Raw genomic sequence first — 24663 nt, forward strand, 5'->3', positions numbered from 1 at the left:
CTTTCGTGTGGATTGTGAGGTGGATTACCAAGCCCATTAACCCTGTTGTCAGGGATATTATTGAGCCGCCATAGGCTGACATGACTCATGCAACGACTACGTACTTACATCAGTAAGTAGTTTCCACTGACGCGGAGATGAGCAGAGATGAGCGGATATGTGCAGGAATCGACCAATCACCGTGAGGGAGAGTGTCAGAGCGTCTTCGTTTTCCGCTCTCTCGAACGCTGTGATTGGTCAAATCCGCACATCTCCGCTCTTCTCCGCCCGTCTCCGCGTCAGTGGAAACCCGGGCTAGATGGCCGTAAACCACTAAGAAGTAAAGGGGAGCGCGCGCGGACTGTCTGTCTCTCTCGCACTTACGCGGCAAAACGGCACACGGTCAGAATGACATTTTCGTATGTAGTGCACGGGCTGTGCTAAATGATAAATAAAAGACAAATAGTATATAAGTCACTAATAATTTAATTGTGTATGTAAAATTGAATACATAATTATTAAATGCATTTCATATTCACTATAAAACTATAGATCGTGCGTTCTGTGCATTATACCACTGTATAATAAGGCCGCGATCCTGCCTGCAAATAAAACCTGCACAACACACAAATAAAAAAATAGACACCTACAATTAGGTGGCGCATTTCTTGTATATTTTTCTAAAGTGTTAGCTACATATAAGGACCACATAGAACAGTCAATTTGACCGGCAAAAATAGGTAGACGTGTACACTTTAAAAGATAAACACATCAACCAAAATGCAGTTTAAAAATATGTCCGGGAGCTGGTTAACCGAGTGACACTAGATGTGGTAGACATCTTGCCTAACTTGGAGATAGGTTTGTGGTTGGCTCCCACCAGGTCGATACTCATGTTGAACTGCCCTGAGGATAAGTCACAGGCCACCTGGAACTTCCACATATCCGAACACTTCACTATAAAAGTGTTTTTCTGTAACAAAATAATTATAAAAATATTATTTAAAACTTGAATTGGTTAGATGCATAGACGAAAAGAAAATCTGCCCTGATTCCTGCAGACACCTCCTAATTTTAACCTAACATAACAAATACTTTATTGCACAAACAGGAAAAAACAAACATATGATTATTATTTATTTTATGTTATATCACCGAAAAGGAACGAGACGGATGATTGACAGCTATTCATTTTAAAATAAAATAGTGAATGAATAACTCCGGCGAACCAAACAGGCATCTTGCTGATTCTTAACCCGTTTAGCGTGTGCTGTTGTCAACTTAATTCTGTCAGGTTATTGGCCAATATAAAATTTTGAGAGGTTTCTGTCTAAAATTGACGTATGTTCCTTAAATTGTATGCCTGTCCTTTTCTTTTTCGCATAACCAATAAAATAAAATTGTGTCGTTCTATTTTCTAGGTTCAATCTGCACCATTGGACTATCCACAGATTATTTAAATTTAACCGATAAAAAATATATTTTAATGATTAGTATTTTCTTTTGAACCTTGACGTTGGCAGAATCATTGTTTCTGAACGATGCAGCCATAAACATGAAAAGTTGAAGAAATATAAACGGGGCTTTTTGGCGGGAAACGGGAACGGGACAGTTGCTTTCTTCATTGAATAATCTAAATAATTAATACAAAGTGGTGTTTTGCGGTTAATGATCGCATTAAGTTAGTCGGAAGACATTCGCGAGTGTTGTTATGTCGGAGTATTCAATAAACAAAGTGTATCTGCCTATTTTCGCTTCGTGCCAGGAAGCCGCTTCATAACTCGAAAGTTTATGCGGACTTTTGAGTTAATTCGTTTGGGGTTCGGAGTAGGAGTCTACTCCGAGGGTAGGGGCTTAGGTTTCATCATCATCACCTTTCATCATTTCATTAATCATCAAGAAAAAAAATACGTAAGACATGGCTGTATGGGCATAGTTCCCTTTGCCTTACCCTTCGGGGAAAACCAAAAAAAAAATGTAAACGGTGTGTAGGACCACTAAACTATTTTCATTCTTCGTTTTTCTTCCGAAACAACTTCATCTTTACGTTAAAATATTCAGGCACTTGCCAACAAAAGTAATTTAAAAAGTAATCTGTGTTTGACTTACAAGTATTTTAACGGCCTGTCTTGTATGGGGGTCCCATTTGATACGGTCGCCGACCTTGGGGGCCTCAGTGGGCCCCGTGCTGTGCTGCTTGTCCCCGATGGTCCACACCGTCCATATCGCGAACCCGTTCACTACTTGTTCACCGTCTTCCGGTTGCCTGTGGGTACACAATAAAATTAAAAAGAACTATACTGTAGACGAATTTTTAAATGATAAGTTTTAATTTTAATACACATTTACTCTCTTCCCTTCAACGTTGCTGTGCCCTACAGGGTCCATGTTATAGTTCTTATGCCTATGTAACACCCCATTGTACTACATGATTCCATGTAGTACAATAAATAATTGAGTATTGAGTATCTATTAAGATATAAAAAAAATAATTGCTGTTCGTTAGTCTTGCTAAAATTCGGAAACGGCTGAACCGATTTGGCTAATTTTAGTCTTGAAATATTCGTGGAAGTCCAGGGAGGTTAAACGTTGAGCAAATATGGAAAAGGGTGATACGAAGTTCCAGGCGAACTTCTAAAAGTCATCTAGTAATAAATTAATCAAATGAAAATGAGATATACAGTTCTCATACAAAAAAATAGAAGTTTATGTTTTGTCTTAACGTTTTTAGTAACCGGGACCAACGGCTTAACATGCCTTCCGAAGCACGGAATCATTTTATTTTTCGGAGAATGAGGTGATTTCAGCCTGCAATATCCTGGCCAAACTATGGTGTCTCAAAGTATTATTTCGTTAAACTTTTCCGCATCGGAAGTCCAATGCTTAACCACTGGACTATGGAAGCCTTTACATCTTTAATGCACAGATAAAAAAGAAGGAAATAGAAATAAGAAGAATAATAACCAATACTCACGCGAGTTTAAAAGATTCGTTATTGGCGTAGGTAGCCTGCAGATCTAGCATATCGATTTCCAACAGCTTGCGCGGTACACCGCGAGAGAAGCACGGGTACTCCCAGAGTGGCTGCGCTTCTAATTCCGCGTCGCTGATCTGACGGGACGACTGCAAGGAATACTTGGTTATTAACACGTAGTAACGGCCTCCGTGGTACAGTGGTTGAGCGTCGGGCTCACGATCCTGAGTTCCCGGGTGTAGATATTGCCCACCATATTTTCGATTCTCGCTAGAGAGCTCGGAATATAAAACTACTTTTGGCAATCTGTTGTCATCAAATTCAAAAATATCTTTATTCAGTAACTAACATAGTTACAATTTGAATCGTCAATTTTTACATAACGAACGTCTCATCCGCCTAAAACTACTGCAGCTTCTCACAACCTGTATAGCCGGGGAAAAGAAGTAGCAAGAAAAACTTCGGCACAGGGCCCCAGACGTTCTTTAAAAAAAAATCCTTTCGCAAGACGTGACCGCATCATCTCGTAAAGCAACAACTGAGATCAATGTAGAAAATATATGTATAAAAGAAGAATAAATATTCAGACACATACCTCAACTAGGTCGTCAAAAATCTTCATGTCAATCCCTTCACATTTCCCTAGCGGTATCCTTATTTTGTGCAGATCCAAAAATTCTACTGGCATTGTGAAGAACTCGCATTTCTCCGGTATTATCACTATGTCGTGCCTTAATTTGTTTTTGAATTGGTATAGAATGTGGGCCATTCTTAAGTTCTCCCACGGGAGAATCGCACTGGTAAAGTTCGGGTCACAAACCACCATTGAAACGTCTCTCAAAATATCGTCATCAACATCCTTTTCAGAAATAAACTTCACATTATTAATTTTATTCTCTCTCACATACGCTTCCAAAATGCCCAAAAACAGACTATTTGTTTCTATAATGTACACTGATTTGGCACCAATTTGAGCTGTAGCCAGACCCATTAAACTAGTCCCATTTAAATCCAAAACAACCGGATTCATAATCTCCTTCATTTGCTTCTTTATTTCTTTCAAGTACATTTTACATCTATCCTGGTTATTCAAATATCCAACGTGGGTTCTTGATAATGCTACATGCACTCCACATTCACAATTTGGTCTTTGATAATTATCTGGTTTGCTTTTCCCGTCTTCCAAGAAGAACCAGAAAGAATATTCATCTTGGCAACAGACTAAGGTATATTCTGTATCGTATTTGACAGGTAGTGGTTGGGCGAAGTAGTATATGGCTTGCATCCAGTGGTCTCGCCAAGGTATGGTGTCTTCGGGGTGCTCTGTCGCTATGTTCGCCGCCGGATGCGACCACCACGGAGCACAGCTTAGGACTATCTTTCCTGAAAATACATACATAAAGTCACGCCCGTAATCCCTAATGGGCAGAGCCACAAGTAATCAAAGACAACTTGCAGCCACTGTTGATACGATGTCATAAGCTGGATATGATGAACCTTATGGTGATAAGGGATCAGCCTATCGCCCATAACATTAGTTCATCATGTTAACTAGAGAACATAATCCCTCTGACGGATTTTACGACACGGCCGGGAAGCGTGTTCTATATTTTTTATTTGCTCCCAGAACATCATAGAAGCAAGAGAATAAAAACGTAAGTTTTGATTTGACAAGTTTACAGAGACTATTAGAGATAATATTAGATATTGATAATGACAAAAAATAAACCAGAAATCCACATTTCTCCTATAATCCAATAAACATAACTTCATCAAGTTCTGTTAGAAATGTCTTGTCTCTTTCGCACTAGTAGTAGTTTAGACTACGTACTATATCTCTTTCCTGCTGTCAGTCTAATTATTATACGTTTATTGGCCTCGAACCTGCAGGTTGCAATCGAGAGATTGGCTGCAATGCTGCAGGTTCACTCCTGAGCTAATTACACAAACATAAGATTGGTAAATAAAATATGTTTACTGCACACAGAAAATCACAATGATCGGCCTTATTGCTAAATAGCAATCTCTTCCAGGCAACATTTTTGGTATATGAGATATTGAATAATACAATTTCCGTACCTTCAGTATCCATATTGAGGTCCCACCATACAAACACCATCTGCCCAGTCCCCGAGGTGGTCGCCGTGAACTTCTGATGGACAGTGCGTTTCATGTCTATGGGGGTGCGACCCGACCAATCGTAGTAGAATATAGCTAATTGTTCTGATAACTCCGTGAATGTACGTCGAGGCAGTTGGGAGAGTTGCAGGTCATGGACTGACGCTATACCTGAGCAGTCTTTTATCTAGAACAAAATTAAGCTAAAGTTGGTAAAGGCGGCCTTATAGCTCAAAATTTCTTTTCAAATTGTAGTGCCACACCCCGGACCAATCAGTTGAATTGAATGATCAATTAATTTTTATTGATGCAGTAATATACACTTCTCATCAAAAAAATCGAAACACCTTGCAAGTTTACGTTTTGTCAGGATTATCAGAAAAATGTGTACATTTAGGAATAAATGTTAAATGTCGTTTAATAGTGAGTAATATGAGCTTATCAAATCTTAATGTTAATGTTCTAAATTTAAATGAATTTTTCATAGGTTTCGTATTTTGTTAAATGAGTCATTTTTATTCCGTATGGAGTATAAAGGAAATGGATAAAACAACACACGTAAATGAAAAAAAAAGCTAAAAAACGTTTATTTAATAACTTGTATTCCCTCCCCGAGCTCTAATTACTGCTTCCATACGGTTCTTCATCGATCGGATGAGAGTCACGATCACATGCTGTGGTATATTGTCCCATTCCTCTTGGATTGCATCTTGCAGTTGGCTAAGTGTTTCTGGGGCAGGATCTCTTGCTCGAATTCGTCTCTTTAATTCATCCCACAGATGTTCAATGGGATTCATGTCCGGGCTTCTTGCTGGTCATTCCATAATAGAGATATCGACTTCGTTAAGATAATCTCGTACGACGCCCGCGGTGTGAGCCCTAGCATTGTCGTGCATGAATATGAAGCCGTTGCCAATAAAATGTGCATAGGGCATCACATGAGGCTCGAGACACTCTTCGACGTACCGATGACAGTTTAGTGCAGGCCGACGTGGCCCAGACACGAAAGCAAGCTCTGTCTTACCGTCGGCGCTAATTCCTCCCCAAACCGTCCACGAACCGCCACCATAGCTGACCTTTTCTTCAATGCAGCATTGTGCATAGCGTTCTCCGTCTCTTCTGTAGACCTTGTTCCTTCCGTCGTTACCATACAGCATAATTTTACACTCATCAGAAAAGAGAACTTTGCTCCACTGTAGGTATGACCAATTTAGGTGCTCACGTGCAAAGTTAAGGCGCGCTCTTCGATGGTCTGCAGTTAATTTCGGCCCATTTGCTGGCTTATGCGGTACCAGTCCACGATCCTTCAACCTTCTTCTAATTGTAGAGTCACTTACAGCCACCCTTCGTACAACACGAAGCCGCTGCTGCAGTTGAAAAGCGTTAAGGCGTCGATTTCTTAAAGAAGTTGTTACAATAAATCGATCATCTCGCTCAGAAGTGACCCGATTCCTGCCAGATCCTGAACGGCGCGTGAACAAACCAGTCTCCCGATAACGTTTATAGACTCTATGAACAGATGACAGGCTTAGATGCAGTCTTGCAGCCACAACACGCTGACTAAGGCCAGAATCCAGCAATGCCACAACTTGGGCGGCTTCTGTGGGCGAAGTATCCATACGTTTTAGAAAAAAAACCTTTTTTCAGACGTCCCAAAGTCACAGTATTGAAATAAAAAACAAAAAGTTTAAGGATAGGCGCCAATTTTTAGTTTTTAAACGCTAAATGTACTCCAACCCTAAACACACATTTGTCTCAAAACAGTGATTCATTTCGTTTATAAGATAAACAAATGAAATTCTAATTTTGAATTTAGAATTTTCGCTTATTACTGTAATGGCCAAACTGCCAGCTATACATTTATGTATTTTTTTTCATCGTATGAATTCTTTTTTGTGTTAAATTCGGACAGAAACAATGAAAACGGAAGTGTTTCGATTTTTTTGATGAGAAGTGTAGTTGAGTACTGTTTGTTTAACCAGCAACACTACGCGAATGGGGGTTTCATCTCTTTGTTTGTGTCTGTCTGACTGCGCCATCGTAGCTCCAGAACGGATGGTCTGATTTTAATGTGATTTTCTCTTTCGTTCCATCCAGGATCTGAATAATGATAGGACCACAACAGTAAAAAGAAGCAAGTTTGGGCTTGTCTGAATTATTTTAAGTGACTTACATTCTGAGGAGTTTTGAGGTGTAAGTTCAAGATCTCGTCATTTATGTCTTGCAGCTTATGCCATTTCTCCATAGTAGGACAGTCCACCACTTGAGCGTACACCACAGCTGAATCAGGCACCACTATACAGTCTTCTTCTAGAAGATATTTGTGTGCATGGGAAAATGTTGAAAGGGCTCCTGAAAATTTAAGAAAATAAAATCATATTTTGTGAGAATGGTATGATCTAGCTAGTCAAATAATCTGTACAAAAGTGCTGCAAAAAAAGAATTCAAGAAAGTTATCACTATTTATGTTTTTAAATGTTAATTTCAATTATTCTTATAAAAGAGTTAAATTGTAAACTTTAGCTTCTGTTATTATTATACTCAGTACTGTATGTATTATGTATATTTTATATTGTGTTTGAGTGTACCGCTGTTGAGCCACATAATAAATAAATTAATAAATAATTCTTGATAGACTAAATGAGATATTGTCCCCTAATGAATATCAGTTAATATAACATGTTCATTTACAGTGTGACATTTGACTGTAGATCTTATACTGGAATATGTTAAAAAGAAACCTCTTGGAATTAGGTCATAACATAACTCATATCATAAAAAAGAAATCTCTGAGGAATTAGTTCATAACTCATATCATAAAAAAGAAACCTCTGAGAATTAGGTCAAAACTCATATTACAAAAAAGAAACCTAGGATTTGGTCATAATTCATATCATAAAAACAGAAATTTCTGAGAATTAGGTCATAACTCATATCATAAAAAAGAAACCTCTGAGGATTAGGTCATAAATCATATCAAAGAAAAGAAACCTCTGAGAATTAGGTCATAACTCATATCATAAAAAGAAACCTCTGAGGATTATGTCATAATTCATATCATAAAAAAGAAACCTCTGGAAATGAGGTCATAGCTCATATCATATAAAAGAAACCTCTGAGAATTAGGTCATAACTCATTTCATAAAAAAGAAACTTCTGAGAATTAGGTCATACATAACTCATATCATAAAAAAGAAACCTCAGAGAATTAGGTCAAAACTCATATTACAAAAAAGAAACCTGGGATTTGGTCATAATTCATATCATAAAAACAGAAACTTCTGAGAATTAGGTCATAACTCATATCATAAAAAAGAAACCTCTGAGGATTAGGTCATAAATCATATCAAAGAAAAGAAACCTCTGAGAATTAGGTCATAACTCATATCATAAAAAAGAAACCTCTGGAAATTAGGTCATAACTCATATCATAAAAAAGAAACCTCTGGAAATTAGATCATAACTCATATCATATAAAAGAAACCTCTGAGAATTAGGTCATAACTCATTTCATAAAAAAGAAACTTCTGAGAATTAGGTCATACATAACTCATATCATAAAAAAGAAACCTCTGAGGATTAGGTCATAATTCATATCATAAAAAAGAAACCTCTGAGGATTAGGTCATAACTCATATCATAAAAAAGAAACCTCTGAGGATTGGGTCATAACTCATATCATAAAAAAGAAACCTCGGAGAAATAGGTCATAACTCATATCATAAGCTACAATGCAAATGGTTACAAACATTTTAAGATTACCTTCACCAATCAGCTCAGTGTCAAAGACCTCTGTCACTAAGATATTAGCTTTCTGTTTCATATCTCCATCTTCACCCACTGTCAGGTCAGTGGACCTCTTGGGTATGAGGGTGATTTTATTGGCGACACCGTTTTGTTCCAGAATCTTACGGCAACATTCTGCCATAGGCTTGAAAGCTTCGCAGGCTACGATGGAGTCGGCACCAGCTCTCGCTGCCATGATAGAAAGTAGACCTGTGCCAGTGCCTGGAAAAAAGATAAAAGATTTTTAAGAATTTCATGATTCCAAAATATCTTAGGGTCCAGTGTGACTTAGATGATTATCTACTCAAGTAATTTTTATAAATTATCAACCCAACTCATCTGCTTATAGTCAATGAGACAGATTGCAAGATAAAAACATAAAAAACTACACATTACAAGAATAAAAAAAGAAAAGTATTGGATTCTATAATTAATTACTTTATATATTTTTATATGTAAGTGCTTTAGTTCAATAGCAACTGAAACCTCATTGTGATTTATCTTTTGCCATGGTTTATAATTATTATTCAAGACTGGACTCAAACACCACCTCAACCACCAAATTATGTTTTTATTACAAATAACCAGAAATACCTATGTCTAAAACGTTAGCTGGTTTTCCAGCTTCGTGCATTTTCTCTATAGCTAGCTGCAGCGCCCTATGGTACTTCTTGTTTCTCTCAGTATCATGAAGCATGTCGGCAAATGCGGACCTTGCTATCTCCTGATGATAATCATAGTCCTCATGTTGCATGTCCCATTCCGTAGCCCCGGTTATAGGATTCCTCTTCTGGGTAAACACGTTCATCTTCACATCGACAGATTTAAACCTAAAAAATAAACAAAACTTCACAAAACATGGTCACCGCAACAAAACCCAAACAACACTTAAAACGGTTTTACCGTTTAAATGAATTAACTACAAAAACACTACACACTTTATGTATTATACTAATGCTCATTTATTTGCTAGCGCTAAGAAATATTCGCCGGAAAACCAAAATAACCTAAAAAGTAAAAATCTATCTGTGTGACATTTGTTTTTGCGTTTAGGAATTTACTTACGGAACGACTCGGAACGAGCACACGTGTGTTTACTACCACCATGTAAAAAAATAAATTACCATTACATTTTATGCATCACAAAACATATAAAATCCAACTAGACATATAAAAGCCTTGTATTGTACAAAAAATACCTCAAAAATACCATAATAGCCAACACAAATATTGAAGAAAATCGACTGTAAGGAGGTAAGAAAAAGGCTGTTCAATGCAATCTTACCTTTTTCAGCCAGCTACATGTTATGATTGACGGGATATGTCACAGTAACCTGTCATTTGGAAATCGGGAGATTAATTATTGTATAAAAAACATTTTAAATAATTTAGTTAGATTACCCCAAAATTAAAACCACTCAAAGCATTTTTTATAAATGGCAGTAGTTGCGTAGATGTCACTATATTCGCTCTCCACTGCGACATTATACTATCATGGCGGCCGCCGTAGGCAGGATTTGTGGGACACGACTTTTGAGAAGTTATGGCCTCGGTGCCCCTCAGGTACTGAAAATCATTATAAGTATTAAGCTCCACTAATAGGTCTATCGGTGTTGCGCTTTGGAGGTGTCTACAAGTTATGAAACACGAAGAAACAGTAGTTTCGATCATAGCGGAAAACCAGTGTATTTTATTAATTTACTGCCTTTATGGGGAGTTATGACGTGATTTAGACCTTGATGAGGATGTCCTGAACTAAGAGAACATGAATATTCATCAGTGATTCGTTAAAAAAAATAACTACCAAGTGATAACCTATTCAACATTATGTAACAAGTACATAGAAAATTTAATGAAGATCATCCATTGCAGGTTTGTCAGCTGTCCACCAGAACCCAAGGATGGACAAAAAGCAGAAAACTGGTGAGTACACTTGGTTTAACGTGGCTTTGGAACTTCTGTCACAAATACATTTCTATTTGTTAACATAGGTAGCCTGAATTTTCTGCTTGTGTAATATTATCAAATCGCCTTGTCAGCATTCTAAGGGCCGATACCATCACAATTCTATTTAAAAAGACTATTGACGAAGTTTTTATTTATATTATTCTTATTTATTTAAAGAATGTGTTTGTTTTTTTTTACTATGCCATTGATATAATGATGTATTATAAGTAAATACTGAGATTTACGTAAAAAGATACAACCCTTGGTTGCACAACAAATTCTGCAGAAAACACTTAATTAGAATTAGACTTAAATATTGCCTCAATTGCTGCAATTAATAATGAATTGAATAGAAATTAAGAAAACCATTTGTTCTTTTCTGAATTGTGAAATAACCTTGCCAGAGTATCTTGGAAGGAAGCTAACCAGAGAGGCAAAAATCCTGGGAGGGACACACCCTCGGGCTTATTAAGGAGTTAAAGGTCAAATCATTCTTCACACCTTTTTTTACTGGACTTTCTTTGCACTTCTTTGAACACACATAACTCAGAATTTATTGAAATAATAGTCTCTTTTCTCCAACTTCTTTAATTATTCTTTTATTGTAGCCAAAACTTCATAATATATATAATATGTGCAACTGTATTTTAGTAATGTGACATTATATGTGCAGTTACTGTCAACACTTGGGGTGGTAGGAGGCGGGGTGGGCGCACTTCTGTTTGCATTGGAGCAGTCAGTTCAAGCATCTGGTGGGGAAGCACACCCCTACCACCAGCCGTGGAGTCATGATGGATGGTTCTCTGCACTTGACCATGCCAGGTAATGTAATGTTTTATTTTTATTTTTTTTTATTTTATTTGGGACAACAACAGTCTTATATCTAATTGTACAATGTATGATTTCATTTACAATATGTAAGACCAATTACAGCTATCCACATAATTACATACCTAGTAAAAATATAAAGAGGATGCCAAAGGAAAAAAAAAAAAAAAAAAGAAGAGTTAGTGTGTGTGTGTTTATGTGTGTGTGTGTGTGTGTGTGTGTCTGTGTGTGTGTGTGTTTATGTCAATACAATTTATGTCAATACCACACAACAGTCCTTCACTTTATAATTTAAAAATGTCTTAATATGATAGTAAATAGAAAAGTAATTCAGTTAAGTACTTCAATTAAATATAGTACATTTAATATTACGTAAAAAAATTCGTTTACTATCCGTAAATAAATCAATTTCACCGAACCGTGCATTATATGTATGGACTAATCTCGTAAATACAGAATTTCGTCCGTAATTAGTAGAGTGTAGGGGAACATGGAACAAGGCAGTGTGTCTTGTGCGGCGACGGGGTACATTGAACCGAAAACGCTCCAGCATCTCAGGGCAGTCAAGACGACCACGCAAAACATCGTACAGAAGACCCACATCCAGTATTACTCTTCGATCTTCGAGAGTTAACATTTTGTTGTTGCGGCAATTTTTTTGATAACTGCTGACAGGGACAGAGGTGCGACATTTGTAATTAAGATGCTTTATGAATTTCTTTTGGATCCTTTCTAGTTGGCTGACATATACGCCATAAACGGGTGACCATACTGGGGCGGCATATTCCAGAATACTACGAACGTAGCTGTAGTAAATAACTTTTAAGCTCATGGGACATTGGAACGCTTTACAGGTACGAAATACAAAGCCAAGATTTCTGTATGCCCTGTTAGTGATGTTATCAATGTGGTAAGAAAGGAGCATCTTGCTGTCAAAATACACGCCAAGGTCTCGTACTACATTGACCCGCTCTATGACATTATTATTGAAATTGTATGGATAAATAATGGGGTTCCTTTTTCGGGTAAAGCTAATGCACTGACATTTACCGATGCTGACTGTGATTCTATTACGTTCGTAATATTTATAAAGTTCATCAAGATCATCTTGCAGAAGTTTACAATCAGTGACGGATCGGATTCGCATAAAAACTTTTTTATCGTCCGCATAAAGTAGATGTTTAGCGTTTGTTACGCACGCATTTATGTCGTAGATATACGCATTGTAAAACAATGGCCCCAGATGCGACCCTTGGGGTACACCAGAACAAATACTAACAAAGTCAGATCTATAGCCGCCAAGTATAACAGCCTGTGAGCGATTTAAAAGATAAGAGGCGATCCAACGTAACAGGTCCCCATGAATCCCTAAGACTTGAAGTTTGTTGAGAAGGATGTTGTGATCCACTCGATCGAATGCTTTTTCGAAGTCAGTGTAGATCACGTCCACCTGCCCTCCGCCCTCCATTTGCTCTAGAACTGTATCAACAAATAGAGAAAGATTAGATGTTGTAGACCGCCCTTTTAAAAAACCGTGCTGTGTTGATGGAATGCCTCTAGTTATTAACGGATAGATGTCGTTATATACGAGCTTCTCGAAAACTTTACTTATAGAATTTAGAATGGAGATGGGGCGGTAATTACGTATATTACTCTTCGAACCCTTTTTGTGGATCGGAATAATTTGGGCTTTTTTCCATAGAGTGGGGAAAATACCTTCTTTCAATGACCTACGAAAGAGAATAGTAACGGGCAAAGCTAGACTGTCGGCGCAAGCAAATAAAAATACCGGAGGGATCCCGTCCGTCCCAGCTCCTTTATTTACATCAAGGGATTTTAATAACTTCTTAACTACATCCTCAGTACACGACACATATGATAAGGTGTCGCCGCTAGAATAATTATAAGATGCTGTAGCATGTGAAGTACTATTTGATTTTAATATATGATTATTCGAATTCAAAAATATTTATTCATTAGGTAACATCTGATTATTTCCGAACACTGGGAAACCGATTCGTGACTGGTGGAGATTGGAATGCCAAACATACCTTTTGGGGCTCTAGGCTCACTACTACTAAAGGTAGGCAATTGAAGCTTAGCACTGAGATGAATAATTTAAATATTTTGTCAACTCCTAATCCTACATATTGGCCAACGGATCCTAATAGAATTCCAGATGTGGTGGATTTCTTTATAATAAAAGGACTGAGTAGACACTACTTCAAGCCAGAACACTGCCTAGATGGATCATCGGACCACTCCCCAATATTACTAACAATGAGCACACAAATTATAGACAGTGAACCTCGTGTGACATTATATAACAAACATACTAACTGGGATTCTTTTGGGGAATATATTGAGGATGCTATCGAGTTAAAAGTAGCCCTTAAATCTCCTGAAGATATAGAGAACGCAACGAAATACATCACCTCCCTAATCCAGGAAGCCTGTTGGGAAAATACTCCCACACCAAGCTGTGTTAAGAAAGTTTCCAATTATCCTCTGGAAATAAAAAAAGCCATCCTGGAAAAAAGACGGCTACGTAGAAATTGGCATCTTAGTAGACATCGCTTGGATAAAACAGCATTCAACAATGCTGCATTACGCCTGAAGCACATGCTGCAAAATTGGCAAAACAACACACTCAAGGAAAAACTACATTCTCTCACTGCAACAGCTTCCACCAATTACTCTCTGTGGAAATTTACAAAAAGCTACAATAGACCCGTAGAAGCCAAGCATCCAATCAAAACAGGAGGAACCATATGGGCTAGAACAGCACAAGAAAAAGCGAATATCTTTGCCTCACATTTGTCACAAGTCTTTACAGCTAATGAAACAATGGACGGGATATTCGATAAAACAGTTGACGACATTTTAGAACAAGATCTGCAGCTTTCAACCCCTCCAAAACCGGTAACAACACGGGAGGTCTGGAATACCATCAAATATCTAAAAGACAGAAAAGCACCTGGCTTTGATCTCATTACCAAAGAAGTGCTGATACAACTACCTAAAAAAGCTGTAGTGTTTCTGACCATGCTCTTTAACGGAATTTTCAGAGTACAATATGTCCCACAAGTGTGGAAGGTGTCACAAATACTGATGGTGCACAAAGCTGGCAAACCAGCTAATGAAGTCACTTCCTACAGACCTATCAGCTTATTACCAATTTTGTCTAAAATCTTAGAAAAATTACTTTTAAGAAGAATCCAGCCAATCCTAGAAGAAAATAATACAATACCTAATCACCAGTTTGGGTTCAGGCAAGGTCATTCTACAGTAGAACAAGTGCACAGAGTATGCGACACTATAAGAAATACCCTAGAACAAAAGGAGTACTGCTCATCTGCATTCCTGGATATTCAGCAAGCTTTTGATAAAGTCTGGCATAAGGGCCTACTCTGCAAGCTGAAAACTAATCTCCCACATAGCTATTTCGGGATCTTCAAATCGTACTTGTCAGAAAGGCTTTTCCAAATAAAATATGATGACGCGACATCCTCTCTGTGTGAAGTTAACGCTGGGGTGCCACAGGGCTCTGTCCTCGGCCCGATACTCTACACAATCTATACTGCCGACTTGCCACAGGTTGAAGGTGTAACGACTGCTACGTTTGCCGACGATACAGCAATTCTCTCCAGTGATAAAGATCCTGTAAAGGCAACACAAAAGCTACAGAGAAGCCTTAACCAAATCACAAAGTGGCTGCAAAATTGGAGGATAAAAGCTAGTGCAACGAAATCTGTGCAATGCACCTTCACTTTACGGAAAGGCAACTGCCCGCCGGTAACCTTAGAAAATACCATGTTACCCCATTCAGAGAGTGTAAAATACCTCGGCCTTCACCTTGACCGACGATTGACCTGGAAACAACATATTAAAACAAAAAGAGAACAACTAAATATAAGATTTAAATCTCTACACTGGCTTTTAAAACGTAACAGCAAACTGTCGACTGATAACAAACTTCTCATCTATAAAATTATCCTGAAACCAGTCTGGATGTACGGTATCCAACTATGGGGAAGTGCCTGCAACTCAAACATCTCAATTATACAGAGAATGCAAAACATGATCCTGAGAACCATTTGCAACGCTCCTTGGTTCATAACAAATGCAGAAATTCATGACAACCTGAAAATGAATACAGTGAAGGATGAAATTAGGGGTTCAGTCCTAAACTACCAAGCAAGGCTGAAAAAACATCCCAATGAATTGGCAATCCAGCTTACCAGTCAAACTTATAGGAAGCGACTCAAGAGAAAAGATATACTGGAGCATTCAGAAGAATGAGTGGTCATAGATTAGCTAATTATGAGTAGCTGTCTTCGCTGGAAGACACAATCTACCTGACAATTCACTTATACCAAATCTGCTCATAGTAAACAAAAAAAAAAAAAGATACTGATTGCAGATATAGCCAGGAAAAAAAAAAAAAAAAAAATTAGGTAACATAGGTAGTTACTCTTTGAATCGTCAATTTTTACATTATAAAGGTCTCATCTGCCTAAAACTACTGCAGCTTATTAACATTACATGATAGGTCATGTTATGATTAGATAATATTTATTATGTTAGATGTTAGCCATTGTTTGGAGTCTTAGTCTGATTTGAAGTCCAATTGTCATACTATTTATGACAGTACAAACCTTTCTGGTTTTTGTTACACTTTTTTGTTTGTGTTTTTGTATATGTTTGCATTTTTTAACCTTTGCCCGAAGGCACACAGATTGGTTACCTTAGATTAAGGAAAATCTTTAAAATGTAGCTTCTATGTCTGATAAAAGGCTATAAGTAAATAAAAAAAAAATGTCAATCATAAATTATAAATAAATAAAAAAAAGCTGGGTATATCTTTTATAATTTATATTGGTGACTTACTTCATATAATCAAATACTCCTACCAATTAATGTAGTTAGTGTCCCTCATTAATGTAATGTTCGGATCTGTAATGTTTTACAGGCAAACGCTCATGGTGAAGGAACACCTTTATACACTTCCATATTTAAATTTTCCCTTTCGCCTGCAGTCACCTAAAGAATCAATGTAAATTTTCTGTGTTTGCATACATACATAAATTCACGCCTATTTCTCACTGGGGTAAGCAGAGACTATGACAACTATCAGGTTATAATGAATAATTAATTCTTTTGTTACAGCATTCGGCGAGGCTACGAGGTATACAAACAAGTGTGTAAGGCGTGTCACTCGTTGAATTTCGTCGCGTACCGAAACCTGGTCGGTGTCTCCCACAGTACGGAAGAAGCTAAACTTGAAGCAGCTGATGTTAGTATTTGATTTGGCTACTTTTATACAGGGTATTAGTGGCACCCTACCGAATACTGAAGGGGTGAAGGGGCTTGGGGATGATTCAGCTCATGATTCCGAGTTGATCCAGTTGAATGTGAGTGAATTTTCATTTCCATACTTTTTAAAATTTCCCAAAAAGTATGGAGATGAAAATTCAAAACAAAAAAAGACATGACTTTTATTTTAAAAATTATACTGACATAAATTGTGTACCACCATGCTACCAGGAGAATTCTTTAATAATTAGCTCATAGATCGCCCTAGTAGTAGTAGTTTAGAAACAAAAAGGTGAACTCTGAAGATTTCTCCAATAAAACAATAAGCATGAATTTATTTTTTGTTTTATTGCAGGTGATGGTCAAAGATGGACCGGATGAGGAAGGCAACTACTTCGAGAGGCCTGGCAAACTGACGGACTATTTCCCCGCGCCCTACCCCAACGAAAATGCGGCTAGGGCTGCAAACAATGGTTTCTATTTATAATATATTATGTATTCATATTACACACTTATAAACTAACGCCTATGAATGCATACGAGTTGCAGCAGAATGGGCATAGATCTTCAAACAATGGGGATCGCTCTTGAGAACGCCACAGGAGGCTTCTGAGGTTCTGGAAGGAGCTAGGTTGGCTAGCATACCTACGAATAATTACACGGATTATTGAATACGGAATATAAAACCCTCTACCATACCACAGCATACAAACTAATGCCTGTGATCTCTAATCGGGCAGAGCCACAAGTTATCAGCAAAGGACTAATATCCACTTTAAAATGGAGTCTCAATATGGATGTTATTAGATTAGATGTCGAGTCAATTATGTTTGCAAACCGTTTCGCCACCGGATTGATATCTGTAATGCCAAGAATGATGGAACTTTTAGCTTTTTCACGTTTGTATATCGCAGATAATTTTTTTTTACAACACGAAATCATCCTTTTCCGTTCTGTGAATATAATGAACCGTTATGGTGAACGGTGATAAGTAGTACTTACTATTTTTCTATTTATGTGTGTTTGCAGTAGTAAAGCAATCCAAGAGCAGCGCACAATGTACTAGAATTTAAATCTAGTTAAAAACTAAGAAAAATAAGTTATGAAATCAATTTTTTTTTTCTCCAGGCGCGTACCCGCCGGACCTTTCGTACATCGTCTCCGGGCGCAAGGGTGGCGAGGACTACATATTCTCCCTACTCACTGGCTACATGGAAGCGCCGGCGGGAGTAGTTCTGCGCGAGGGGCAAAACTACAACCCCTACTTCCCCGGTGGTGCTATCTCAATGGCACAAGTACTTTTTGATGAGGTCAGTAGCTTGTTTTAAAATATCTTTATTCAGTAGGTAACATAGTTACACTTTGGATCGTCAATTTTTACATTAGGAATTTTTAATACAATGATGCTGTCATTAAATTAGTTCATCTTTTTCTTTGCTAATTCCCATTTGAGTTACGTTCGGTTCTTCTGTTCTTTGCACCAAGTCAGTCTGTCTAGAGTTGACGGGTCGGATACATTTTCGGTTTCAATTTTCGGTTTTCGGAAACAACTTATAGTTTTTGATACTTGTCAAATTCTATGACCAAGTCACGATTTGCCTTTTTAAAAAGCTTACTGTCTGTGTGTCTTCTGTTCAGCCATAACAAGTTTCGAAGCAGTGTTAAATAATACAAATATAACAGAATTTTGGTTTTCAATAGGTGTCAACCCTACATTGAAAATATACATTTATAAAAATTCAAATTCTAAAATATCTTTATTCAGTAGGTAACATAGTTACACTTTGAATCGTCAATAAATATATATAAATAAATAACAAAATTGAATGCTTGTGGTTGGTGTTTGCAGGCGGCGGAATACTCGGACGGCACGAAGGCGACGGCGTCGCAGATGGCCAAGGACGTGGCGACGTTCCTGCGGTGGTGCTCGGAGCCGGAACTGGACGACCGCCGGCTCATGACCATCAAGGCCATGGGCATCTTCGCCTTCCTCACCGCCATCTTGTACTACGGCAAACGACACAAGTGGTCCTCCCTCAAGTCTAGAAAGCTAGCCTATAAACCTGTCTCTAAGAAATAAAACGCCAGCATAGAGAGTACAATGTTTTAGACAATTTTTCGATAGGCACAGTAACACGTTTCATTGTATTAAATTAATTTATTTTATATCATATTTTTGATTTCTCCTTGTTTTCGAACTGTTTGTCTGCTGTTTAGAGACGGGCTACGTTCAAGTTGCGCATCGCCTCGCCCGGGGCTGTTACTTATTGTAATAATGTAATTTTATTGATAGAGCATTTCGTCATCGTGCGTCTGTTGTAGCACAGTCAAATTAATTAATTTAGTTAGTTGACTAATATATATGTGCTGGTGATGTACCGTGAAAGATTATAACTGTGAATCAGTGTACAGTTGAATAAATGAGTTATTCAAAATCGGTCTTTCAATGCAAATAATATTTGTGTAAGTTTCTTATTACTTTCAAACAATGTTTTATTTCCTCTTGTAAAGTCAAGTAAAGTGTAGGGCGTAGCCAACGCGTATCAAAATATTCCATCACTTTATTGACGTGCCATAAAAACGAAGCGATACTTTTTGAAATATATTGTGTCTCGGTAGCACATTCAAATATGTTACTAGGCACATTCTTTGATTCTCTTTCAAATATCCTATAAACGTATTCGTATAGTACGTATTCTAAAAACTGGCAAGAAATGGGTGTTATTATGCTATTATATACCTTGCCTACCCCTTCAGGAGTACAGGCGTGATGCTATGTTATGTGTATTCGTAGTGTGTGATTCTCGCTAGAAAACTTAATGATTCCAAGCCATATGTAATGCAATTTCTTTCATTTAAATCGTTATTCTTCTAATCGGAATCTCAACTTCATAACGAGGGACTTCCATTGCACAGAGTAATGGTGGTGCTTCTCTTTATTATGGGCAGAACATAACATAGGGCAAAGGACCTCCACGATCAGAATAATAATGGGTGGAAAATGTGTTGGGCCTGCATGTAATAACAAGGGTCATAATTTATACCCAAAAACAAAGATAAAATATTCATTATGACAGTTATCCATGAAATTAGGCGGTCAAATGAAGGCAACTCTATACAGCGCCATCTATGTTCTTTTTAGGGAACGTAGCCTGGAATATCCCTCATTTCTTGTTTTGGCCCAATATTCTTGTTACCAGACCAGTAAAGTAAAAAAAATACACCTTTTGACAACTTTGACATTTTTTTTTATTTGTCCAAATGAAAAAACCAGAAAAAACAAATAGACTCGAAACGGACGTTACTCTTTGCTCGAAACTCATTTGAGTCACTCAAATAGTTTTATTCATGTTTAATTAAACGAATTCTATTTGAATAATATTCATTGAAAATAAGTGATAAATTAAAATGAACGCTATAGTCGCGCTGTGCCATTTCTGCGAAGCCCATGGGCCAAGACCACTATTTTGTACATTTACTACAGACGACGAGAAACATACAACGGAATCATCTAAGTCTTGTGTCCAGTGCAGCGGTTGCTCTTCCCTGGGCCCGGAGACAGTGTTCGTGTCAAGAGATGACGATGGCACGGTATATTGCAGCAGAGAATCCGTACCAAATGCCGACGTCACTGCTTTTTTAAGACAGGCAGCTATTAGAAGTATAACTTGTGAAGTAAGTCATTATTCAGCTTAGTTGTTTTTACTGTCTCTTCCCGATTATAATGGTGTTTCACAAATTGAACATATTACCTAATACTTTAAAAAAATAATCTATTGTATTTTTTCCTTAATCTTTAGGTGAGTTGGAGCAAGGAAGGTGGTGTGGTTTACTTCAGTGATACATGGGGTCATGTACTCAGCTTGATGTTCCAACTGGCAGACACAAGAGCCCGAGGACTGAAGCGATGGTTCTCCATTATAGTCCTTATGAAAGACAAGATGCTCCTGCTAAATATTACACCTTTGCTTTCTGAACATATGCAAGTAAATATTGTTATTATCATACCAGGTACAGCAGTTAGCTGTTTTTTATTGAAAATATTTATTAAATGATTATTTAACATGAGATACTTGGAAGAATATGGGGGAGGCCTTTGCTCAGCAGTGGGATCATATAGGCTAATAATAATAATATTTAACATGAGATGATTCTGTGCTTCGGAGGGCACGTTAAGCCATTAGTCCCAGCTAATAGCCGTTAAAACATCTCCAACCCACAGTGGAGCAGCATGCTCCATACCCCCTCTGGTTGATTGAGGGAAGGCCTGTGATTGAGGGAACATATAGGTATGGGCTGTTTATGTGATTATTTAACAGATTTTGCCAGTCCCTTTTCAAGGTATCTTATCAAAATTATACAAAAGCTATAACCACAAGCATAATAAACCAATATTACTTGTGTTTTACACAGTTTCACCATAAATGATCATAAATAAAAAAATATATATAATTTAATTTAATTCTATGTTTTAGAAAATAGCAAAAGAACTACAGAGCCTTGGTGAAGTTGTCTTCAATGAGGAACAGAAAGTGTGTTCACAAAGAGCCCTCAGGCTGAGGACTGGAAGGAATGACTTTGGTCCCTCAAGATCTTTACTCCAGTTAACAGGTATTCTTATTAATTCATTAATAAGTAAAAGTCTGCTTTGTAAAAAATATAAAATTATCTTATTCATATTCAGTCATTTACTGCAAAGTCACAGTTTAGCTGTTACATGGTAGTAGGTACATGTGACGCCCTAAAAGGGCACATCAATATAAGAGGTAACACCAACTGCTTCCATTTTTACTATACATTATTCTAGATCAACTGTCCAATATTAGGGATAATATTTTTCTCTAAATTTTGGTATGATCTTTTTTCAGGAAATGAAGACATCTTCAAAAAGCTTCACTCACATTTCATATGGATGTTAAAAGCTGGTAGTCTGAATTACACAGAAACACTTTACACAAGCCAGAATTTGCTCCAGAAACTGGATCCACAGGCCAACAAAGGAATATTTGAAGAAAATGCATGCTCCATGTCCAGTGAAGAGGAGTGCATGTCTTTAAGAGCTTTAGAAAACCTAGTCAGCAAAAATACATTCAGGATATTATTGTACTGCACATTAACAGGCATTGATGTAAGTATAAAATCCACATTGTCATTTCATTGCTAGGAGCCATAGATGATAAGATGCTAATTATTATAATATCGAGAAAAGAATTATAATATCGAGCCCTCAATATAATTCGCGCCGCGCGCGGTGTGGCTGCCGGGCCGCGAGGGCAGTTATGAAAAAAAAAATAGTTTATATTATATTTATGTAAAAATTCAAAGTGCAACTATGTTTCCTAATGAATAAAATTTTTTTTTGAGTTTATAAGTATTAATTTCGGTTTAGAATTTAGAAATATTATTTAGTATTTAATAGTAGCACATAATATTTTCAGATAATAATAAAAACAAGACAAACCGACTCCACAGCTATATTGAAAGGACTCTCTCGACTTCAACCAGTATCAAGCTTTGATAAGTGTTCCCATATGAGAGCAATGAGTCACAATGACCAAGTCATGTCTTGTACTAGTGTTTGTGTGCTTGAAGAAACAGAGAACAGCAACTTCTGTTGCCAATGGCCTGGTGTTTTACCACCAAAATGTAAGTGTAATCTTTAGTTCTTCAATGAGGGACTATTCAGGCTAAGTTTCCCCAAAAAAAATAGATGGCGCTTTATAACTCCAATGGTATAATTTTCTCATTGCTTGGGTACATAGGTACTTATTCAGAAATAAAGTGGCAGAGGCACATAAAAATAAATGTTTGATATTTGGATCAATTTGTATAGAATTATATATATATATTATTATGTTGTTACCTATATTACTTCTCTTTATTTTGATTACAATAAAAATGGTTGGAAGAGGTATTAGTCTGGGTCATGATTTAATACTCAAAAACAAATATTAAAGATGTCTGAAATCCATGAAACTAGAAGGTTAGATGAAGCCAATGTTGTATAGCTCTATCTATATTTTTATTATGGAATGTGGCCTAGAAAGTCCCTCGCAGCTCCATTAAGTTTTATCATAGTATATTAGTTTCTTTAACCTCTCATATGCCGAGATACCAGACACAATAGATTTTACATTGTGTCTGGTCGAGATCCGCGTTCCGGCGTTCGAAAGATTAATTAATATTTATAGGGTTGAAATTTATTTTTTGTTGAAAATTTGCAGCAGTATTATAATATTTATGGTTGTGATCTTCAAAAGCTCATTAAGGTGCAGCCTCATACTTAAATTTAACGAGTCGTTCATACTCGCGGGGCGTCAAGCGGCCTAAGAAACAAATGTATAAATGGAATGTCGTCATTTTTTGTATTACAGGTCCAACTGTAATGAACAGGATAGAAAGTGCAATGTCTAATCCTAAATTCAATGATGCTGTCCTTCATCAGCATGTGAAGTCCTTGCTTCTGGAATGGTTGGGGTAAGTTAACTACTTCCTAATTCAATCAAATATAAGTTCCCAATTTCCTTTTTTGAAATTGAAATCATATTGATTCTAGCAAAGGTAATGTGTAATATTTTTTTACAGAATAGCAAAGGCAATAAAATCTGCAGTGACATCATCTGGACCTAAATCAGATGCTGTTGTGAAGTTGTCCCAAGTCCTAGGAGTTACACCTCAAGATGACTTGCTTGTTAACTATTGGATAAGTGCTTTTTGTAAATAGTATATTGTAATTAGTTATTTTGTAAATAGTTTATTTTAGAAGCTTAACCCCTTAAATGCCGGAACACGGATCTCGACCAGACACAATGTAAAATCTATTGTGTCTGGTATCTCATGTCCGTATACACAACAGGACCCTTCGTCTGATTCGATCGACAACCAGAGTTTCACTTTCGTAATATTTAGTACCTTCCGAGTAGTGTAAGAAAAATAATAGTACCTTTACAGTTAAACAAAAAACTTGAATTAATTTCCAGCAGGACCCTCCGTGGTTTGAAGGTCTTCAGACCATTGGTGTATATCCCTGTATAGCGGTGCATTAGTACCTTCAGATTATCTTCGTTTTCTTTTAAAACAAATATTAGTTTATAAGAAATAAATCTACAAAATTTTTATACTGCCAGCAGGACCCTTTTTTGTTTTGGTGCTTTCAGTCCAGACATTCATATTTCCTAGCAGCAGTATATTAGTACTTTTCAAAAAAATATCGCTTAATTAAAAAAAAATGTATTAAAAAGTAATAAGACTGATTCTTTATCAGAGAAAATATTCTAACACTTTTATTTATGTGATGCAACCAATGATCTACTATGATCTTTATTAACCCACGCTGAACAACGTTTGATTGATAATTTCTATTGGTAATTGTAATTTTGATTGGTAATTGTAATTTTGATTGATAATTCCTAATGTAAATTTTTGTAAATATAATTTATTTTTTGTTATAATTTTCATTGTGTTTTCCTTTTTGACGATATTAAACTACGTACCTACCTAATATAACATGAAAACTGATTTTTATTTCATTGGTTGCATCACATAAATAAAAGTGTTAGAATATTTTCTCTGATAAAGAATCAGTCTTATTACTTTTTAATACATTTTTTTTTAATTAAGCGATATTTTTTTGAAAAGTACTAATATACTGCTGCTAGGAAATATGAATGTCTGGACTGAAAGCACCAAAACAAAAAAGGGTCCTGCTGGCAGTA

General features: G+C 36.9%; 3 protein-coding genes across 4 annotated transcripts; 2 read left to right on the plus strand and 1 right to left on the minus strand.

The window, feature by feature from the left end:
- Positions 1-445: 445 nt before the first annotated feature.
- On the minus strand, positions 446-9904 carry LOC126372449 (protein arginine N-methyltransferase 7). Of its 2 annotated transcripts, none has more exons than XM_050018217.1 (9): positions 9796-9904; positions 9452-9687; positions 8834-9079; positions 7245-7423; positions 5033-5258; positions 3549-4336; positions 2954-3102; positions 2089-2245; positions 446-952 (listed from the first exon to the last, which is right to left on the minus strand). In XM_050018217.1, the coding sequence occupies exons 2-9, from the start codon at positions 9663-9665 to the stop codon at positions 767-769; spliced, it is 2145 nt and encodes a 714-aa protein (XP_049874174.1). In that variant the 5' UTR covers positions 9666-9687; positions 9796-9904; the 3' UTR covers positions 446-766. The 2 variants fall into 2 exon arrangements, with proteins under 2 accessions (XP_049874174.1, XP_049874173.1); XM_050018216.1 differs by having other exon boundaries at positions 9761-9897.
- Positions 9905-10271: 367 nt separating this feature from the next.
- Positions 10272-19383, plus strand: LOC126372535 (cytochrome c1, heme protein, mitochondrial). The gene is made up of 7 exons (XM_050018352.1): positions 10272-10420; positions 10730-10780; positions 11478-11626; positions 16802-16928; positions 17304-17421; positions 18077-18258; positions 18798-19383. Exons 1-7 carry the CDS (start codon positions 10352-10354, stop codon positions 19026-19028), a joined length of 927 nt encoding a protein of 308 aa, XP_049874309.1. The 5' UTR covers positions 10272-10351; the 3' UTR covers positions 19029-19383.
- Positions 19384-20209: 826 nt separating this feature from the next.
- On the plus strand, positions 20210-23713 carry LOC126372498 (folliculin). Its single transcript, XM_050018296.1, has 7 exons — positions 20210-20623; positions 20749-20934; positions 21424-21559; positions 21817-22076; positions 22387-22594; positions 23323-23425; positions 23534-23713. Exons 1-7 carry the CDS (start codon positions 20357-20359, stop codon positions 23670-23672), a joined length of 1299 nt encoding a protein of 432 aa, XP_049874253.1. The 5' UTR covers positions 20210-20356; the 3' UTR covers positions 23673-23713.
- Positions 23714-24663: the final 950 nt, after the last annotated feature.

Source organism: Pectinophora gossypiella, chromosome 14, assembly GCF_024362695.1.
Source record: "Pectinophora gossypiella chromosome 14, ilPecGoss1.1, whole genome shotgun sequence".
In the NCBI taxonomy this organism is placed as follows: domain Eukaryota; kingdom Metazoa; phylum Arthropoda; class Insecta; order Lepidoptera; family Gelechiidae; genus Pectinophora; species Pectinophora gossypiella.